We start from the raw sequence: 20,402 nt of genomic DNA, 5'->3' as shown, positions 1-20,402 counted from the left end.
TATATATATATATATATATTATTTTTTTTGATGTTTTTTTTTTTTTTTTTTTTTTTTTTTCAATCGGTGACTCATTTGAAGAGCATTAGTCTGTTTGATGTTTAATATATATATATATACATTTCATTTTTAATTAACAAATAGTTTTATTTATTGTAAATATTAGTATATATCAAAAAATGTTCAAGAGATATCAAAAAGTTGCAATTGTAACAGTTGTACTATTTTCATTGTGGCTTGCCATTTTATTAGATTTCATTCAATTGAATTTGTCACCAAGTTTGAGATCTATCATCCCAGTTGTAGGTTATCTTGTATTAATGATACATGTTTTCAATCATTGTAGTTGTAAAGTCGAATCAACTATCAAAGATCATAAAAAAAAAAAAGATTGCAAACAATATTAGTAGATTCTTTTGTATTATTATCATAACTTTAACATTGATCGTTCTTCCCTCATTCTAGTTACCACTTTATGCATTGGTCACATTTGGAAGTTACTCATTAGGTTCGATTTCATACAATCTATTGATTATGAACGATTGTAAAGAAGCTGCCGACAGTTTATTTGATGTTCGTATTTAAATTAATAATAATAACAGTAGGAATTCATTTCTAAAGATTACTAACAAAAATAACTTTTTTATTTAAATCCATTGCTATCATTTTGAACTTCAAAAAAACAGGAAATTAAGGAAGCAAAACAAAGTTTAAGATCAAAAGGAATGAAACTCAAGGGTGATAAATAGATAGATAATTGAAATAAATAGAAAATACATTAAATAATAACAAAAAAAAGGCATTTTGAATATGATTTGATTATGACTATTTCGGAATAATAACAAATGGTGAAAGAAAAAGTTTGTTTTTGTTTGTTGTTTGTTTTTTTTTTTTGTTAAAATAAATACTATATAGATTATTTTTTGTTATCTTTATTAGTTTTTGATTGTTTATAGTGCCATATTCTTGAGATCACCTTCTACTTTATGAAATTGATTGGTATAGCAAAACTTTTGTTTAATCATATCGTCTTGTTCATCTATAATCTTTTGTTGTTCTTTAATCTTTGATTGTGCTTCATTTAGTAATTGTGATTGTTGTTGAATCAATAGTTTTAATCTTTCTATCTCTTCATTACTATTATTATTATTATTGTTATTATTGAAATAGTTTTGATTATTAAAATTGTTATTATTATTATTATTATTATTATGATGTTGTTTTGATGATGATAATAACATTTCATTTATATGATTATATAATTCATCGGCACTTGGTCGTAAGTCGGTGATTGGATTGATCATCAGTCTGAGCAGTGACCAGAAATCGGGCGAGTAATCTTTGGTCTCTATGAGTTTACCGTCACGTATTGAATTCCACTCGCTGCCACCTGTCGGTAGAGGTTTACATCTTGCCAACTCGTACAACGTGCAACCAAGAGAAAATATATCGGATTTCTTGAGTGCACGCATATCGTCATGTAGCAACTCTCTCGACAGATACCTACTGTCACCTTCAGAGAAATAATTACTATCTGTTGCTTCATTTAGTAAACCTAAATCACCCAACTTATATATTACATTATCATTATTATTATTATTATTATTATTAACATTATCATTATTATTATTACTGTTATTATTATTTCTATTGATACAATTTATATGATTACAATTACAATTCTTATTATTACTATTAATACCATTACTATATGATTTTTGTATATAGATATTCTCTGGTTTGACATCGAGATGTACGAGACCGAGAGAGTGAATATGTATGAGACCGTTCAGCACTTGTTTGGCGACATTGAGTAAGACTACTTCCGATTGGATGAGATGGTTCGTCACCCATTGATAGAGATTACCACCGCCACAGTATTCCATTTGTATAAAAATGTGAAAGTCTTCCTCCCAAGCATTGTAGTATCTTACGATATTGGAGTGATCACGAATTGCCGACAGACCATAGACCTCTCTCATAACAAAGGTTCTCGACGAAAGACCTTTCATTTGCTTCTTGGTTTTCTTTACTGCATAAAGACAACCATCCGTTCTATGTCTACATTTATACACCAATCCAAAACTACCTTCACCAATTAACTAAATTAAATAATAATAAAAAAATGATAATAAATTATTAGTTAGAAAGAATGATTAATCTATTTGCTATATATTATAAACTTACACTTATTTGATCAAATGTTGTTTTATATAAAGAATTAATATTTTCATTATTATTACTATTATTATTTACAATATCTACAGTGTTATTCATATCTATACTATTATCAATATCTACAAAATTATTATTACTATTATTATTATTATTAATGCTATTATTATCGATACTATTATTTATACTATTATTTGGTGGTTGATTTGGTTTCTTTGGTAACATTGCTTGAAAGTTTTCATTGGAAATGAATGGATTTATATTGGTTGGTGTATTGATTGGTGATGACATTGAAGTGGAACGTTGTCTTTTTACATGTCCAACTTGTGTATTAATGAAAATACCATTTGTATTACTATTATTATTGCTATTGTTATTGTTATTGTTATTATTGCTTGGTATATAATCTAATGGATCGGTTGGATCGTATGGTTTAATTGGGTTACTGAGAATGGCACGTGATTTTTCGAGTTGTCTATTCACCGATTTCGGTGTGGGTGTAGGTGGTGGTGATGGCGAAGGCGACGGTGAAAATGAATCGTAGTTGAATGCTTTCTGATCGGGTTTAATTCGATTTTTCGTCTCACCATAGGAGAATGTAAAACTTTTGTTGGGTGGTGGACGCATTGTATTGCTGTTGTTGTCGTTGAAACTCCAGGAAACTGGTGAGGTCGGAAGTGAAGAGGATAAAAGTGGAGAAGATGGACTGCTACCGCTATTTCCATAGATCATGTTTTGTTGATGTTGTTGTTGTTGACTATATAGTTTGGGTTGTGAAGGATATTGATGGTGGTGTTGGTGAGACGAGGAAAGGTTAAATGGATGTGGCATGGCGATCGATGATGATACCGATTGGCTATGTTGATATTGATTGAAATTTCCACTGTTACTATTGGAACTACTACCGCTATTACACCCGGAACTATTGTTACTACTACTGCCAGCAGAGCTCGAGCCATTACTGAAATTCAATACTCTGGCACTACTTCCTGGAACTTTAAAGACTGGTTCGTCAGATGATTGTTGTCCATTATTATTATGACTATTAATGATATTGTTATTGTTGTTTGCGGATGACATGGTTGGCGAGGTTTCCTCAAAAAACAAACGACGTCCTTTTCTGGCATGTCCATGTGATGACGAGAAGGATGGACTTCCATCCGAAAAATTGAGAGGAATCGATTTGGGGAAAGAGGAGGATACGCCCATGGTTGGTGGTGGTGGTGGATTAGATAATGTAAATGAATTGTTATTGCTGCTAAGACTGAATGATTGTTGTTTGGAAAATCCACTATTGCCACCACCGCTGCCGTTAATTGTTGGTGTTAGTGGTTTTGCTGCGGACATGGGTGGAGTGACGCATGGAGTGATCGATTCAACTGGAAACATGAGATCATCCATCTGATTGGCTGTGCCACCACTGCCACTACCACTCGAAGACAAACAGGTATCGTCTTCCATTAGCTCACTATCGGAATCATTGTGAATGGTGGTTCTCTTTCGATGATTCTGAACGTAGTGTTCATCTACTGTAAAAGCTTGCATTCTTTTTGTTTTTGGCTGAGGTGTGAGACCGGTGATGTGTGTGGTCTATTAATTTGTGTGTGGACTTTTCCAACAATTTGATATTATCTATTAAAATATTGATTGGTTTATTCACACACACAAATTAAACCGGGACTGGAATTGGAAAACTACTGAAATATTGATAGATTGGTCGATTGATTTGACTAGATTTGATTTGATTGAAACTGGAATTGTTGTTGATTGATTAATTAAATGTAATGTTGTCTTGAAACTTAAAATTGATAAAGTATGTTTTTTTTGTTGTTGGAAATAATAAATAAAATAAAAATCGATATAAAATAATTTTGAAAAAGGTGGTCTTTTTGTTAAAATAAAAAAGCGATTGTGGGCAATAGTAAGTCAAATGGTGGGATTGTGATCGGTCGTTTGGTGTGGGGTAAATCGGAAAGTATTAATTTTGGTATTATTTGTTGTTGTTGTTATGTGGTCAACCAAAGCAGTAAATCAGTTGGGGCAATGAAAAGATGGGTCAAAATTGTTGTTCGATGGTTTTCCAATGTTTCTAACTTCCTTTGAGAAATTTGTGGAACGCTTTGGAGTTGATCCAAGTGTGTGAGTGTGTGTGATGGACTGCAATGAAGGTATCGGGTGGGTGGAATAGTTTTGGTTGATCGTGTGGAGAAAAAAAAAAATATTGATCAATTTTTTTTTTTTTTTTATGACCCAAAAAGATTTGGTGGTGAATTTCGATGGTACAACAATATCTTGACACCACGACTCGACCAAAAAGGTGTAAAGTTACCCAAAAGTGAAAATAGGAATGCAAATTAAAAACAAAAAAACAAAAAAATGCAGTGCAAATAAATTATGTTATTATAGATGGATAGATTATAATGTTGTAAAGTTAATCTACTAATTAAATTATAGTCCTATAGGTAGGTAGATAGTTGAAGATAAAAGAAAATACAATAACATAATGGGGAATCTGGTGTTTTGGTTGTTTGTTGTATTGATGTTTCGAATGAAAGGTTGTTGGAGCGACAAACAACAGATCACTTGGATGTTGGTTGGAGAGGAGTAATAAGAACACTGAATGATAATTTACTTTTTCCTTCTTATTATAATAATACTACTACTATTCTTCCAATAAAAATTAGATATAGATCGGATTGTTATAAAATTTTGGCGCCAAAAAAAAAAAAAAACCTAGTTTCTTTTATCTCTATTAATAAATAATTTTTCGAACCAACACACAAAAATAATAAAAAAAAAAGAATTTTTATAACACAGAATCTTTAATCACTAACTATTCTCTTACAACTTAAGAAGACTTAGAATAATATTATAATATGACTTTTGGTTTTTTGTTGTTGCTGTGTGTTGTTGGTTGATGGTTGGTTGTTTTTGTTGTTATGATGGTGAAGAGAGGTGTGTTGTGTGTCAATCAGCAAGTTCTGATGATCATATGTGTGTGTGAAATGAAAAATTATGCTTTGAACTTTAAATGCTAAAAAAGTCGATTTAGTTTTTTTTTTTTGTTTAATAAAGTTGTTATAAAAGAGGTGAAGAGAGGTGTGTTGAGTGGTTGTTGTTAAATTGATTGTTTTTTTTTTATGTACGTTTAAATATTTTTGAACTGCTAAATTTTTGAAATTAATGAAAATCATAATCGTCATAAAAATCAATCAAATTTTGTTCCCTCTTTAATTGTTTCAAAAATAAAAATTAAAAAAATTAAAAAAAAATGTTTTTCATGCATTGACACTGATGATTTTGCAGCCTATTTTTTGGTTCTAATGGGGTCGAGGGTAACCAAAGTGTGGAACATCAAAAAACAGTAAAAATTCACAAAAAACACCAAGTCCTCCACAAAAAGTAAAATCATTAACCACAGGCAAATTTTTGTTAAATCTACCACCTTTTGACACGGTTTTGCTTGATAAAGTGAGCATATTTATTCAAAATTATCAGAACCCAAACATCAAGGAGAAAAATCGATTTTTTTTTTTTTTTTGATGTTTTGCACCTCACAACTAATTCAAACTCTGGCTTGTTAAAAAAACAAAAAACAAAATATTTTGTTTTTTTCTCAACTCTTCAATGTCTGACCTTAAATTGTCATTTGACTCAAAGAGCATTCGATGTTTTTGATTGGACAATAGAATTGAATGTAAGGTGTGTGATGATGATGACAATTTAGTTATTACATCGTCAATCCACTTAGATTTAAAACAAAAAAATACATAAATCTAAGAGATGTTCAAAAGATATTCTATTTTCACATTTCATACCAGAGACCAGTCTTTCTCATGATTCCCAAATTGTTTACTGATTCCCGAGGTAACTTGGGTGAGAATTTCTCGAGATGATGGGCGATAATTATAATAAATCTCACAAACCTTAAACTATCGACCAAACCTCAAATAATAATGAAAAAACAATCATTTTGATTTTGTTTGACTAATAAACCGGCTATGTAAATAGTTAATGCTAATTTAATAACTAATAAAAATATTTATTTAACTTTGTAATATTTCCTATACAATACAAATGAACCGATAATAACACTAAATAATAAAGAAAAAGAAAATAATTTGTTGTTAGTTATCGTTATACTTTTTTTTTTTCTTTTTTTTGATCGATATTTTTTTTTTTAGCTTCAAAAAATCTATAAAAAGAATCGTTCAACGATAGTTCAATTCGTTCTTGTTGATCTGAATTTGTTGGTGATCAACAATTAAACCGTTCACTTACCATCCTACAAATGTAACACTCGATATAACGATGAGTACAATTTTCCACGTGGCTAGCTTGATGGGTGGCACCTGATTCAATGGGTAGTTATTTGATTTCACAAAATATCTCATTAATACACTGTTGGATCTTGTAGTAATTATACCTTTAATTAGAACACATTATTATACAAACAAATTAATTAGTATTTTTAGGAAATTCACAGAATTTACATTGTTTTCTCTTCAAAGTTTAATGAAGAGAAGAGTGGTGGGGTGTAACAATATAGTGTTATGATATGATTTGGTATGATCTACTTACCAGTCTCGAAATACAGTCTCTTGGCAATCCAATAGGTAGATGGGATCTGAGAGAGTGTGGTGTTGATCCATATTGGCCCTAACTGCATTATTTCCTCTCTGGTAATAGGATTGGTAGAGCTAAAGGAGTAGTCATAGAGTCTATTGAAATCGATGATAGAGTTTGAAATTGACCATGATACTGGTGTTGATAGTTTTAACTAATTTAATTTTTAAAAAAAAAAAAAAAAAAAAGTTAATTAACTTATTATTATTATTAAAACAATAACAACTAATCTAATTCAAATAATAATATCTTACATTTGGTAGATCTATCCAATATGTAAAGTTATGTTTACTTGTTGGCACAGGGTCTACGAAGTGACAGTCCAAATTGAAACTAAAATTAGACATTCCATGATAGTCGAATTCAAAACATGTTTTTTTAGACATTACATAATCTATTAAAATATTAATTAATTAATAAGTTAATCTTTGCTATCTATTTATCTATCTATTACAATAAACAACAACAACAACAACAACAACAACAACAACAACAACAACAACAACAACAGAATGTTTGTACATACTTTCACCTGGACATTTTGATTGAGGTGAAACCAAGTTTAGACTACAGGTAATCGGTGTTGGTTGATCACATTTCATACTCGAAAAGTCAGAGGGACAGTCACAACTACTTGTGTTGAGATTGGCATTACAACCAAGCATACATGGTAACTGCTGTTCGATAGTAACTGAACAATTTTGATTCTTATCTTTACATTCCAACTATTTTTGATTTAGAGTTATAATATAAGTGAATCGAATTATATATTAATTAAACTCTAATAAAAACTTACATCAAGAAGTAAACATTCATCCTTTGGAGTACATGGTATGTTTTGAACGGAACATTCACCATTTTTGATCTGTGTGTTGTATTGTGTAAAGTTGGCTGGTGGCACAACGGTGTTGTTGTCACCACATACCAATTGTTGATTACTGCAGCTAAATCCAAATGTATTGATACCAAACGATGTTGTATTGTCACAGTTGACATCGAGTAGTTGACATTGATATAGGAATTGACTAGAACACTTCATTTGTTTGATCTGACAACTCTTAAGTTTATATTGATCTTGGAGATTATAGATATTGATTGGTTGTTTATTATCTTTGCAATTCATCTATTATTATATTAAATATTTAAAGTTTAATTAATAAATGTATGTTATTGTTAGTTGTTGTTTGTTACTTGATAAATAAGTAATAAATAAATTTTACTTACTGATACCAATCTACATTTTGAGTAATCATAATCAGGATCGTACGGTGTTCTTTTGTTCACAATGATGCTATTACCATCACATATTAATTGAGCGGGAGCACAAGTTGATCCTTGACAAGTATTCTAATTTTAGTTTAATCAGATTATTAGATTGTATTTTGTTAGTATACGAATATCGATCATATGTTTGTTAATAAAAAATCTATCTAAAATATATATATATATTTACTTGTTGTTCATTACTAAATGTTAGATATCCTAAACTATTACATAGTAGTGCTATTTTTATAAGTAGATGTAGATGTAGATATGTAAGTAAAGAATCTATAATTTTATTTAAAATGATATACAACAACAACAACATACATTTAGAATCATTTGCAGCGATTAAAGATTGTTTTAATGACTCGATATTATCATTGTGGAATAGAGGTTTACCACTTTTGATTTTCTCTAGCTTTGGCAAAGTATTGATTTCCTTGTTCTCTTCTTCCTCTTCTGCTTCATTGGCAAGATTGTTTATTTTCTTCTTCCATTGGTTCGCTTTTTCCAATCCTAATAGAGGAACATCCTTTTGTACTTTAAAAGAAGGTTCCCTTTGCTGTTCAGCTTTATCATTATTGCCAAAGTAGTGTTGCATTAATTTCTGTGCGAAATGATTGAAATCTTTTAGTACTTGTTCAACAGAGAGTGTCGATGACATTGGTTGTTGTTGCTGCTTATGTTGTCTTTGTTTAGGAGATGTTGTAATCTCTATTCTATGATTATTATCTTTACTATCGCTGTCATGATTTATGTACTCGTTAGTGTTCATATTACTACCAATAAAGTATTCAGTGAGACCATTGTAGAAGATCTGAAATATAGATGGTGGTTGTTTATTGATTTCAACTGCATCGTCATACATCATATCATTATAGTATTCATCATGATGTTGATCATTGATATAGATATGATTATTATTATTGTTGTTACTCGATATTCGGACTTGTGAAGCTGATGTTACATCTATATAAACAAACAAAACAATATTAACTATAGTAAAAAGTAAAGTTAAACTATTACTATATTTATATCTATATATATTCATCTTTAAATTAAAATATGTATAAATATAAATATATATATATAAAGTAAAGGTATCTTATCTAATATTAATTCATTTAAATTAAATTGAATTTGAAAAAGTAGGTGTTGTGCAATGGGGGGTGTTATGCAAAACAATAAAAATATTGAAATTAATTATGCATTCTTATCTTTTTGTGACCTTACAATTGCGATTGCAATCCGTACCATTCTAACTAATTCACAATGCCCCTTAAAATCTATTCTCAAATTATAGTTACAAAATAAATAATATTATAGTTATAAGTAAAAAAAAACAAGATATCAAATTATTTATTAGATAAAATTGGTATTTTTTTGTACATTCGTTTGTTAGTTAGTTTGATAAACTTTTATCGATGTCTATCTGCTATCTGTATATATAATATTTAGAATAAGTTTAATATTGATTCAGTTTCTTTAACATTTCTTGATAGTTATTTCTATATTTTATAAAAGAGTTAATATTACATAGATTATAAACTAACAAAACAATTGTATTACTTACTTTGTTAATTGTATCATATTTTCATTCTCACCATCTTTAATACCAATTGGGATCATCTCTGCACTATAGGTGAAGCTTAGAGCAGTACCTGGTAAAGATTTACTTGGTCTAAAGATATTCAAGATTGCATTTGGGAAAGCTTGGAATAGTGTTTCAATGTCTTTGTTATTAAAGTTATCCTTGATAATTTGATATGAACGAAGCAACAATTGAACGGTCTTTTCATTGCTAACATTCTGGAACTTGTATGGTTGTCCACATGTTGCCATATCAATAGTTACATTGATTGCACCTGTTTCATAACATAATCTTGCAGCCTTTAATATTTATATTTTAATAAGAGTTAATTAACTAATCTATCTATCTATTGAGTTGGAGTTGGAGTTGAATTAAAAAAAAAAACATAACCACCTACATCTGTAATTGGAGTTAGGTAAGTTACTCCACCATCGGCGTAGTCATAGCCATTCTTTTCGGTTGGTGGGAACAGACCTGGAATTGATGCGGAGGCAGCCACTGCTTTGACGATATCACTGTCGGTTTTGTAGAATTGATCAAACATTCCAGTATCGAGATTGGTTGCACCAATCATGAAACCACGATCTGACTGCTTCAAAGCGGTGATATTGATCGATTCTGTGAGGAATGTAGTCAATGGTTCTGTATTGTAGATTCCACGTTGGAAGAGGGCACCGTCGACGACACCACCTTTCCAATTGACATAGACTTGTTCTGGAGTGATCTTTAACCAACGATCAACCAAAAAGTCGGCAGCACCCTTTGTGTCATCAACATTAAACATTGCAACTGCAGCAGCATTGATAGCACCAGCACTAATACCGGTAACCAAATCCCATTGTAAATTACTTCCATATCTATTATACAAACCTGCAATTACTATTATTATTATGTAAAATCTTAGTTATTTTTTTTCTCAACAAATATATCATAATTAATATAAAACTTACCTCCAGCCTAATAAATTGTGATTGTTTTTATAAAACAAAAAAAAAACTACGAATTAATATTTATTTGTAATCATAAATTATTTAGATAATTGTATACTTTACTTCATAGGCTCCAAATGCACCAGCACCTGAAAATGTTAATGCTCTACAATTTGTTGCTGAATAACCAACATTAATAAATAGGGATAAAAATAAAATTGTAGATATAAATAAATTAGATTTAAACATTTTATACAAATAAATATAAATATTGGTAAAAAAAACAAAAAAAAGTCAACAAGGTGTAAGTTACTTAAAGATGGTCAAAAGTAACAACCCATTTAATTCACCAGTAATACAATTACACTGTTTTTGCAAAATATCTAAAACTTTTTTTCATCTAGGGAACTCCCAACATTCGACTCTGCGTGTCGACGTTACTTAAAAGATTTTAGAATGCAAATCTTTCGAAAAATCTACAATAAAATTAGATATTTTTTAATAATTTTGGACCACCTTTCAATGTTGGTATCAAATATTTGTTGCAAAAAAAAAAAGAGGTGATCTTCATAGGGATAAAAGTATACGATTTATTTTGTACATTATAATTTGACCAGGATCTAATGATTCGTTGGAACTATTATTTATTATATTCTCTTATAGATTGGATTGATTTGTTGTTGTTGTTGTTGTTGTTGTTGTTGATTTTGCGAAACCATTGATGTAGGACTTATTATTTGTTGTTGTTGTCCTTGAAGGATTGGAGAGTGTTGCTGGTTCATCGTTTGTTGTTGTGCTTGTTGATTGAAATTTGAGAATGCTTGTCGATTCTGTTGTTGATTAGCATTTGTTGATTTACCTCTTCTTGGATCTATACCAAACTGATTGATTGTATTTGTCATTCTATTATTTTGATTGTTATTCATATATTGATTATTATTGTTATTTTGAAGTTGATTACCAAAGTTATTAAATAGACCATTGTTGTAGTTATTATTGTTATTAAAGTTATTGGTATTAAAGTTATTGAAATTATTATTATTATTAGTCATACCTATCATATTACTATTCATAATAGAGTTATTATTATTTGTAATGCTATTGTTATTGTTATTTATAGATTTAGTATTATTACTAAAATCCATTAAATTACTAACAGTATCTTCACTACCTAAATTACTATAATAATTATCATTTAAGCTGTTATCTTGTTGTTGCTGACTTTGTTGTTGATTTTGTTGATTTTGTTGTTGTTGTTGTAGTAGCTGTTGTTGTAATTCTTGACTATAGAAATGACCGTAAGGACAATCTTTGTTGGTGCAACCAGCAGGGCCATTAAAGAATTTGCAAGGGTCAAGTTTGAGGTCATGTGAAAAGGTACATTCTGAACCTTTTAGACACGATCCCATCTTGAAGAACTTGCAGAGTTCAATCTTCTTTTCTGGAACAGGTCCTTCATGTTTGAATGTACATTCATCACCCTTGTTACACATTCCAAGTTTATAGAATTGACATAGTACTTGTGGTTGTTGTTTCTTTTCGCTAAAATTAATACCGACATATAAATTCGATGGTTCATTGTTGTTGGCTGATTGTTGTCCTCCTTTCTTTTGTTTCTTAAGTGGCTGTTGTTGTTGTTGTAGCTGTTTCTCTTTTTGTTTAAGTTGTTGTTTCTCTTGTTTGTATGCAAATGCAATCTTTCTCTTGGCCAACTTCTCTTGGTTCTTCTTTTGTTTCTTGGCATTCTTTAGTAGTTTACGTTGTTTTCTTGAAAGTTTAACTGGTTTATCAGGATCGGTCTTTGCTTCTCCAGAATCTGCTGTGGTCGAATCTTGTTGTTGTAGCAGCTGTTGTTTGATTTCCTCTGCATCTTTTTCCGCTTCTGTTTCCAGTTGATCAATCAACGAGAATGCACGCTTCCTGCCGGTTGTCGCTTGTTGGTTAGAGTCATCGCCACTCACTTCTTCATCACCAATTTCTTTGTCTTCTTCGTCGATTTCCAGTTCATCGTCGTCGTCGTCGTCGTCATCATCGTTGTCGTCATCACTAATCACCAGCCCATCGTCAGTGTCGCTACTCTGTACAAATGGTGAAGATGAGGTTTCCAACTCTTTACCTTCTTCACCGGCACTCTCATCTCCAACCGTCAGTTGATGATCATCAAAGATATTTACAGATGATTCAGCGTTGCCGATCAACTGTAACGGAGCAAATAGATTGGTTGTAGCAGTTGATTGTTGTTGTACTCTTTCCTCTACAGCTTTCATACTTGGGAATAAAATTTGAGAAGTTGGTTGAGGTGAAACTGTTTGTAATGGAGGTGTTGAAGCGTTTGCTTGTGGTGGTTTCGTAGACATCATTGTAGGTGATATCTTGGCTATAGGAGGTGATGGTGTCGAATTTGATAGAGATATTGTATCCTCTGATATTGGTTGAAGTGGACTAAATAATGATGTCATTCCATTTGAATTAGTAACAGGTGATGTTGTTGATTGAGCTGTAGTTAATGGTTTGGTGGTAGTTGGTTCATCTTCAATCTCAAAGACAAAACTATCAGGTGATATCTTTGCTGATATAGATTGTTGTTGTTGTGTATCTACCAATTGATGACTTGAAAGATATTCTTGTTCAGGCCAGAATATTCTAGAGGTTGCAGCATGTGTTGTTGAGTTTGATGATTGTTGTGTGGCATTAGCTATTGATTGTTGTTGTTGTTGTGGTGTTTGTTGAATCAATGCAAGTGGTTTACCAAATATCGAAGAGGCAGCCAAAGGTGTTGGAGTAGAGCCAGTTGCAGTGGTAGTTGAAGAAGAGGTAGTTGCAGGCTTTGAAGCAGGTGGTTTTGCTCTCAGAATAGAAGCATGTGGTTTGAGTAGTAGTGATTTCTGTGGCGATGAAGGCGGAAGCAATGTGATGTTTGTCAGCGGTACTGCAGAAGCAGCGGCTTGATTTGGATGCTGCTTCACTGGATCGTTTAGTAGTTCCGGTGTCTTTAAGTATTGGATGAATGACTTTCGCTTGGTAACATCACTGCTCAGTTCCTTTAGTGCATTCTCATAGGTTTCCTCACCATTTCTCATGAATCCTTTCGATCGTTGAATCAAGATCTTATCACGTAGCGCCTTTCTGAAACCAGTCTGATCGATGAGTGATGGTTTCTTGATAAGTGAGAGTATCGCTTGTACTACGGTAGGACTGAAGCATTGAACCAAGATCACCAGATGCTGGAAGTTGGTGAAAGCAGTGTCTAGCAATGCCATGTTGTCCTGTAGTTTCTGTTGTGGTTGTCTATTGATATTGTGAACCTTGTTCTTATCTTTTAGTAGCGATAGACTGTTGGCCAAGTCAGAGTCTGGATCATATAGATCACTATACAACGGGCTGATAATAGTACTACATTGATTTAAAATCGGTCTATATGTCTTTGATATTATCTTGCACCAAGTCTTTAAATAATTAACCAAAGTCTCTGATTTAGCTTGATGTAGATTCGACATTTTTAATTTTAAAATAGTTTTAACTTCTAAATACTAATAATAAGATTAAATTTGTTATTATTAATAATTGTTTTGTTAGTTTATAGTTGATAAGTTTTTTTTTTAAACATACGTTGGCTTCATGTGATAATCCAAACTTTGAAAGTGCATAACAAGAAGGTGCGGAAACAGTTGTATTGTCATCGGCAGACAATTCAAAGAGTAATACTTTGAGTGGATTGAAGAATGGTGAACTCAATGCATTGAGATAGTAGGTGATTTGTCCGTAGGTGTGAAGAACCGATGCTTTCACAACGCCCTGATAACGAGGTGACGAGAGTATAGCCTTGAAGATCTTTGCCAACTTTGGGAACCAATCGCTTGGGCACGAACGTACCAACAATCCCAGAGCTTTAGCAGCAGCGACCTGCACCAAACAAACCTCTTCACGTTTCCAAGGATCATTATCTTCATCACCTTTATAATCATCCATCTTGTGATACTGTAACAAACCAATTGCTTTACTATAACATATTGCTTCTATTTCTTTATCATTTACAACATCTAATAATAATAATAAAAATAGTTAGATATATAAATTATGATTTAATAGTTAATAAATACTTACTTGCTGTTGGACATGATGCATATCCTAATGCTTGTATACCGGCTGCTTTAAAGAGATGATGTTGGTTATCGATTGCTTCGAGCCATCTACACATCGACATGGAACGAAGTTGTGAGTTGGTTTGTGAGAATCTGCCGAATGCCACTAGGATTGCGCATAGAACGTCTTGACTCGATACGTTGTTGTCAAAGTACTTCTCAAAGAGCGATATCAGTAGGATGTTTTGGTAGATAGGATAACGTCGACCGATTCTACCGAGAGCACCGATGCACACTCTCTTTAGGTATTGTAAACTCTCACCCTTGAACTCGAGAATCTTGGCGAGGAATGTAATTGTCTGGTTTACGAGTGACTCTTCATGGCACACTATCGAACCAAGTGCACTTATAGCCGCACGTATCACAGGCTTTCTATAGATGAGCGGTGACTGTATGATCTCTAGCAGCTTTGAGAATATATTGATGCGAAGTGTTGAACTTGAATATTGTGAAATCGATAGATCCACCAATGATAATACCGCTGTCTTTACAACACTATATTTACAAAATTAATGGTTAGTAATTGTATCCAGTAATTAATAAATAGATAATTATATATATATATAAATAATCATTTAAATCATATATAAAGATAAATCATTGTTTTGTTTTGTTTTGTTTGTTCTGTTTTTTGTTTAAATCAAAGAAGGATTATATATAATATATAAATAATTATATTTAGATATAGATAATGAAAATAACTCAATTCAATAAACATTGATAAACAAAATAGTATTTATAAATATAGATAGTCAACTCTAACATAAGTAAACCTTTGTTTTAAATTACATCATGTAATTGAATTAATACTAATTAATAGTTTGTTTAAAAAAAAACAAAGGTTCTACTTTTTGGTTGATCAATTATCCATTAGTATAAATAGTTTGTTTATATGATAATGAATTAAAGAGATAGTTTAGTTTAGATTTAGATTTAGTTTAAATATTTAGTAACTCATTAGTAAATACTATATTAATTCTACTACTTTGACACTATATTAGATCGTCACAATCTATGTTAAAATTAAACATAGAAGCAAAATCTATTATAGATTAGAGTAGAGTATGACTATATAGTTGCAATATTATATTTTAATTAATCATCACACAATCCTATCATATTAATTAAATGAAATTCCTTAACATTACCCTTTCACTAAATTACTACTACCAAAACAGCATTTTAAAACAAACAGACAGAAGAATAGTAAAACATACAAGATGAATATAAATATATATATACATTAATTATATAATAATAAAGAAAAAAATAGAGTTATAAGAGGTAGAGTTAATTATAATCATTTAAACAAACAATAACAACAAATTTATACAAAACAACAACAACTAAAAAATAAAAAAAGATATACAACTACAAAACATTATCAACAAGACAATGAATTCTCATATAAAGATATCTAACCTTAAATCTGTTTGAGATGATGAACAATTTGTTGGATCTATCAATTTAAAGCACATTGAAAGTGCATCTTCAAATTCTGATGATTTCTTAAAATTATTACCAGTTAAATGATTTACATTATTATTATTATTTGTATTATTATTATTTGTATTATTATTAATGTTATTATTATTATTATTTATTATTATTATTCATAACCTTTATGTTTAAATAAATAATTAAAATTTTTATCAACTCTTTATCTTTAAAAAATTTACAAAAACTTTTTTTTTTTTAAATCAACAGGTTTATTAAAAAAAAATACAATTTTTAAAAAATTAATGTTGTAAAAAAGAGTTCCTTTTTAATCACATATAAATAAAGAATTTACAATTAAATAAGAATAGTTTTTCAAAAAATTTGAACAATAGATCAGTGGTAGAGTAGAGGACTGCAAATCATTTAATCCCCATTTTACAATCTCCTTTTTAAGAACGGGGAAAATGTGGTTAAGAACACATCAAAAGGTGACATAGCTCAGTGGTAGAGTAGAGGACTGCAAATCCTTTGGTCGACGGTTCAATCCCGCCTGTTACCTTTTTAAAAAATCATGTCCGCAAGCAGTATTAATTTTTCAATATTCAAAATTTAATTTTTTTTTTTTTTTGGATAGCTTTTGCAGCGATTAAAATTACAAATATCTTGTTTAAATCTGATTGGAATCTAAATCCTTCCAACTACGTGCCACCACTTTATACTGTTGTTCATCAACACTCAACTACTGTTAGATCTATCCTATCCTAATGCTACTCAACTTATTAATTAATAATAACTATAAACAATAATAATAATAATAATAATATTTTATTGGCTATTTCTCACGGCCTGTGTGAGAATGTATATATAATATAAAACACGAACTAGCAGGTTAATATCAATACCTGCAATTTGTTGACTGATCATGAGCCAACAAATCTTTTTTTTGCAAAAAAAAAAAAAAAAAAAACAAATATCTTGTCGACCACAGGGTTGCTACCTGATGCATTCACCGATACAGCAGTGGAGTCAGACTTTACAACAGCAGAGGTTGGTTTCAGAGCATTGCCAGTAACCGGTGCAGGTTTAGCAGGGGGTGGCTTGTATGGTATGAGTGTGCACTTAAAACCTGATTTCTCATCCTTGGCATCGATGCCTTTGAAGATTTTGTCATTAGGAAACAGGTACCATGACGACGTTTTCCAGATAGGTTTGCTGACATCATTTGTCACTAACTTGGTCGAGCTATGACTGAAGTGAAGTGGGGCGTGACCGAACATTCTCTCGATACCATTTTCGTCGAACTCATTTGCTACAGCCTCGAAACAATCTTTAGATGCAAGCGCCGAGACTCTGATAAAGTTAAACTCCGGGAAGAAAGCAGTTACCTTGCGAGATTTGGTAGCAGATAGGTTGCCATTACAAAACTGATGCAACTCGCCTAGTCTCTCAGAGTCGACTCTGCCAGAGAAGGTGACACTGTTTTTCTTGGCGGTTAACACACTATCTGCAAAAACGGACAGAGGTTTCAAAATATCAAACAGTAATACATTTATTAGTTATAGAAACTAATAAATATATTCTAAGATAGATCTTGGTTAAAGATTAATTATTAGAAAAAAATTGAAACATTTACCATTTTAAAAAAATTAAAAAACAAAAATTAATGTGCAATATTTTTTATTTATATACATTTAAATTGATTTAAAAGAAAACAATTAATAGGATGTCCAATAACCTTGGTTGAGGAATACTTGATTCAATCTGTTTGGCTTTGATTCATATAGTGATTGACAGTACTCCTGATTGTTATTATTATTGTTATTTATGTCCATAGTAGTTAATAATAATATATGATTAATTAAATAAAGTATTTAGTTTTGTTTATAGATTTAGTTTTATTTATTAATTTAATGTTAGATCTTCTGTCTATCTTTCTTGTCTTTCTGTATCTCTATCTGGGATATTTATATCTGTTGTTTGTTGGTATTTTACATTATTATTCCGAATTGTAGTATAGTTGATTCGTTGAATATAATAAAATCATCTGGATGATTTGTATGCTGGATTATATGTTGAATATAATTATCTGAATTGTAATATTAATTATTGGGTTAATTGTATATTGATATGTTGGTAGTTGAATAGACAATATTGTGTTAATTATCTATATTATCTAATATTATTGGATAACACTCCTCTTTCTTAAAAAGAAGTATTCAAGAAGAATACAGCGGTGTTGGATTTGATCTTATGGTACTTTGACATAAGTTTATTGCGGTGATGTGGATCGGTAACTGTCTCTAAGGCGTTTAGAATATTGTTCTCTCTAAAGCACTACAATTTTTTCGTAGTTGTTACGAAGTTTTTACATAGTATTCAACTCAATAAATGCAAAAAAAAAAAAATTTGTATGAAAAAGCATACTACGAATGGGATTCGTTATGCCCTTTTTTACACATTAAATTCGTAGTTGTTACGACAATTTATTTTTTAATGAGAAAAAATAACTTTAAAAAGAACACTTGCAACGATTTTATAGATAATCTATATTATAAATGAGAATATTTATTTTTTTGTTAATCATAATTACTATATTAGTATTTATTCAGAAGATAAAGCTTTTAAATGTAAACATACCAATATTGCATTCATAGACATGTCTCGTAGTTGAATCTACTATTGCAAAAGATCGTCAATGCATCATCGATCTCTACAATGTCAGTTTCATTTGTCTTTTGTATCTTTTCACCACCTTGTTTGAATTTGATACTGTTTTCAAATGAATTATTGATTATACTATACAATGTTTGTTATTGTAGCTTCCCACCAAGTGCTATATCGACACCATCTATTTTTTTTTTTTTGTTAGTTCACATTCTAAACATCAATTAAATATACACTGGAATGACATACTATTTGATTTAGCAAAGACTTTTTTGTCCATTTTGGAATAACGATGGGCGAACATCAGATGATCGATTATTCTTCTCTCTCTTTGTGTTGTTTGTCTTTGTTGTATTTCAGAAGTTCGAACGATCGTTGTTGTTCTGTGGTTGTAGTTGCTGTAATTTGAGTTGTTGCTGCTGTTGATGTTGATATTGTTGTTGTTGGTTCGTTGGTCGCATTTGTAGTGTTTGTTGGTTTAGTAGCAATATCTGCTGAGAAAGATATTCGATCTCCATATCTTGACTCTCCAAATAACTAATAAATGGATGATTTAAATTAAAAAAACTATTGTTATAGTAATTATTGTTATTATTGTTATTATTATTATTATTATAATTAATATTGTTATTGCTATAAGTGAAGTTATTGTTATTGTTATTGTTAATGTTACTGTTGACTATCTCAAATTAAATAACTATTGTTTGATATTGCTATCAAATCTGCAAATCGATAATAAATAACTATTAATTGACTATCTTAAATTAAATCTTAAATATTATTATTAATTGACTATCTCAAATTAAATAACTATTGTTTGAAATGATCATTTTTTTTTTTTTTTTTGGTTCGAGTCATCAAAATAAATTTTTAAAATTAATGTGGTAAAAATCTCGACAAATTGTAAAAAAATGATAACCACACTAGCACACCTTAAATTTTTACTATGATCAAAATGCACGTTTCAAAAGTGAAAAACTTTTTTCACACACTGATTTGTGTGGTGCCCATGACAACTACGAAACAATCGCAGTGAACTACCAACATATCAATATACAATTAACCCAATAATTAATATTACAATTCAGATAATTATATTCAACATATAATCCAGCATACAAATCATCCAGATGATTTTATTATATTCAACGAATCAACTATACTACAATTCGGAATAATAATGTAAAATACCAACAAACAACAGATATAAATATCCCAGATAGAGATACAGAAAGACAAGAAAGATAGACAGAAGATCTAACATTAAATTAATAAATAAAACTAAATCTATAAACAAAACTAAATACTTTATTTAATTAATCATATATTATTATTAACTACTATGGACATAAATAACAATAATAATAACAATCAGGAGTACTGTCAATCACTATATGAATCAAAGCCAAACAGATTGAATCAATAATATCAGTAAAAGTTAATAATGATATACACAAACTAATTAATCTTAACAAAAATAGTTTAAACAAAAATCTAATAAAAATTAAATTAAATGAATTAAAGAACGAACGTAAAGTTCAAGATAAAAATATTAATTTTTTGAAAAATAAA

General features: G+C 30.2%; 5 protein-coding genes and 1 non-coding gene across 6 annotated transcripts; 2 read left to right on the top strand and 4 right to left on the bottom strand.

Annotated features, from left to right (window-relative positions):
• Positions 1 to 179: 179 nt before the first annotated feature.
• On the top strand, positions 180 to 585 carry dpm3 (dolichol-phosphate mannosyltransferase subunit 3; the record flags this gene model as incomplete). Its single annotated transcript, XM_020582286.1, has 2 exons — positions 180 to 302; positions 466 to 585. The coding sequence occupies 2 exons, from the start codon at positions 180 to 182 to the stop codon at positions 583 to 585; spliced, it is 243 nt and encodes an 80-aa protein (XP_020426841.1).
• A 365-nt stretch (positions 586 to 950) lies between these two features.
• Positions 951 to 3,720, bottom strand: PPL_11535 (putative protein tyrosine kinase; the record flags this gene model as incomplete). The annotated part of the gene is made up of 2 exons (XM_020582285.1): positions 951 to 2,102; positions 2,188 to 3,720. 2 exons carry the CDS (start codon positions 3,718 to 3,720, stop codon positions 951 to 953), a joined length of 2,685 nt encoding a protein of 894 aa, XP_020426840.1.
• Positions 3,721 to 3,844: 124 nt separating this feature from the next.
• PPL_11534 (patatin-like phospholipase family protein) lies at positions 3,845 to 10,833 on the bottom strand (the record flags this gene model as incomplete). Its single annotated transcript, XM_020582284.1, has 14 exons — positions 3,845 to 3,905; positions 6,102 to 6,120; positions 6,142 to 6,204; positions 6,246 to 6,269; positions 6,757 to 6,955; positions 7,056 to 7,195; positions 7,328 to 7,526; positions 7,598 to 7,924; positions 8,026 to 8,148; positions 8,255 to 8,304; positions 8,392 to 9,089; positions 9,638 to 9,954; positions 10,053 to 10,512; positions 10,703 to 10,833. 14 exons carry the CDS (start codon positions 10,831 to 10,833, stop codon positions 3,845 to 3,847), a joined length of 2,811 nt encoding a protein of 936 aa, XP_020426839.1.
• A 398-nt stretch (positions 10,834 to 11,231) lies between these two features.
• On the bottom strand, positions 11,232 to 17,583 carry PPL_11532 (CCCH-type zinc finger-containing protein; the record flags this gene model as incomplete). Its single annotated transcript, XM_020582283.1, has 6 exons — positions 11,232 to 14,114; positions 14,194 to 14,624; positions 14,689 to 15,221; positions 16,149 to 16,234; positions 17,135 to 17,516; positions 17,552 to 17,583. The coding sequence occupies 6 exons, from the start codon at positions 17,581 to 17,583 to the stop codon at positions 11,232 to 11,234; spliced, it is 4,347 nt and encodes a 1,448-aa protein (XP_020426838.1).
• Positions 16,654 to 16,725, top strand: PPL_11533. The gene has a single exon. It is a non-coding gene; the product is annotated as a tRNA-Cys (tRNA).
• A 1,231-nt stretch (positions 17,584 to 18,814) lies between the features above and the next one.
• PPL_11531 (uncharacterized protein) lies at positions 18,815 to 19,367 on the bottom strand (the record flags this gene model as incomplete). Its single annotated transcript, XM_020582282.1, has 2 exons — positions 18,815 to 18,935; positions 19,201 to 19,367. Coding segments are annotated over 2 exons (288 nt in total), but the record flags the coding sequence as incomplete, so codon positions are not given.
• Positions 19,368 to 20,402: the final 1,035 nt, after the last annotated feature.

This window comes from Heterostelium album (genome assembly GCF_000004825.1).
Source record: "Heterostelium album PN500 unplaced genomic scaffold PPL_contig22, whole genome shotgun sequence".
Lineage (NCBI taxonomy): Eukaryota > Evosea > Eumycetozoa > Acytosteliales > Acytosteliaceae > Heterostelium > Heterostelium album.
This window is presented reverse-complemented; position numbering and strand designations above follow the sequence as displayed.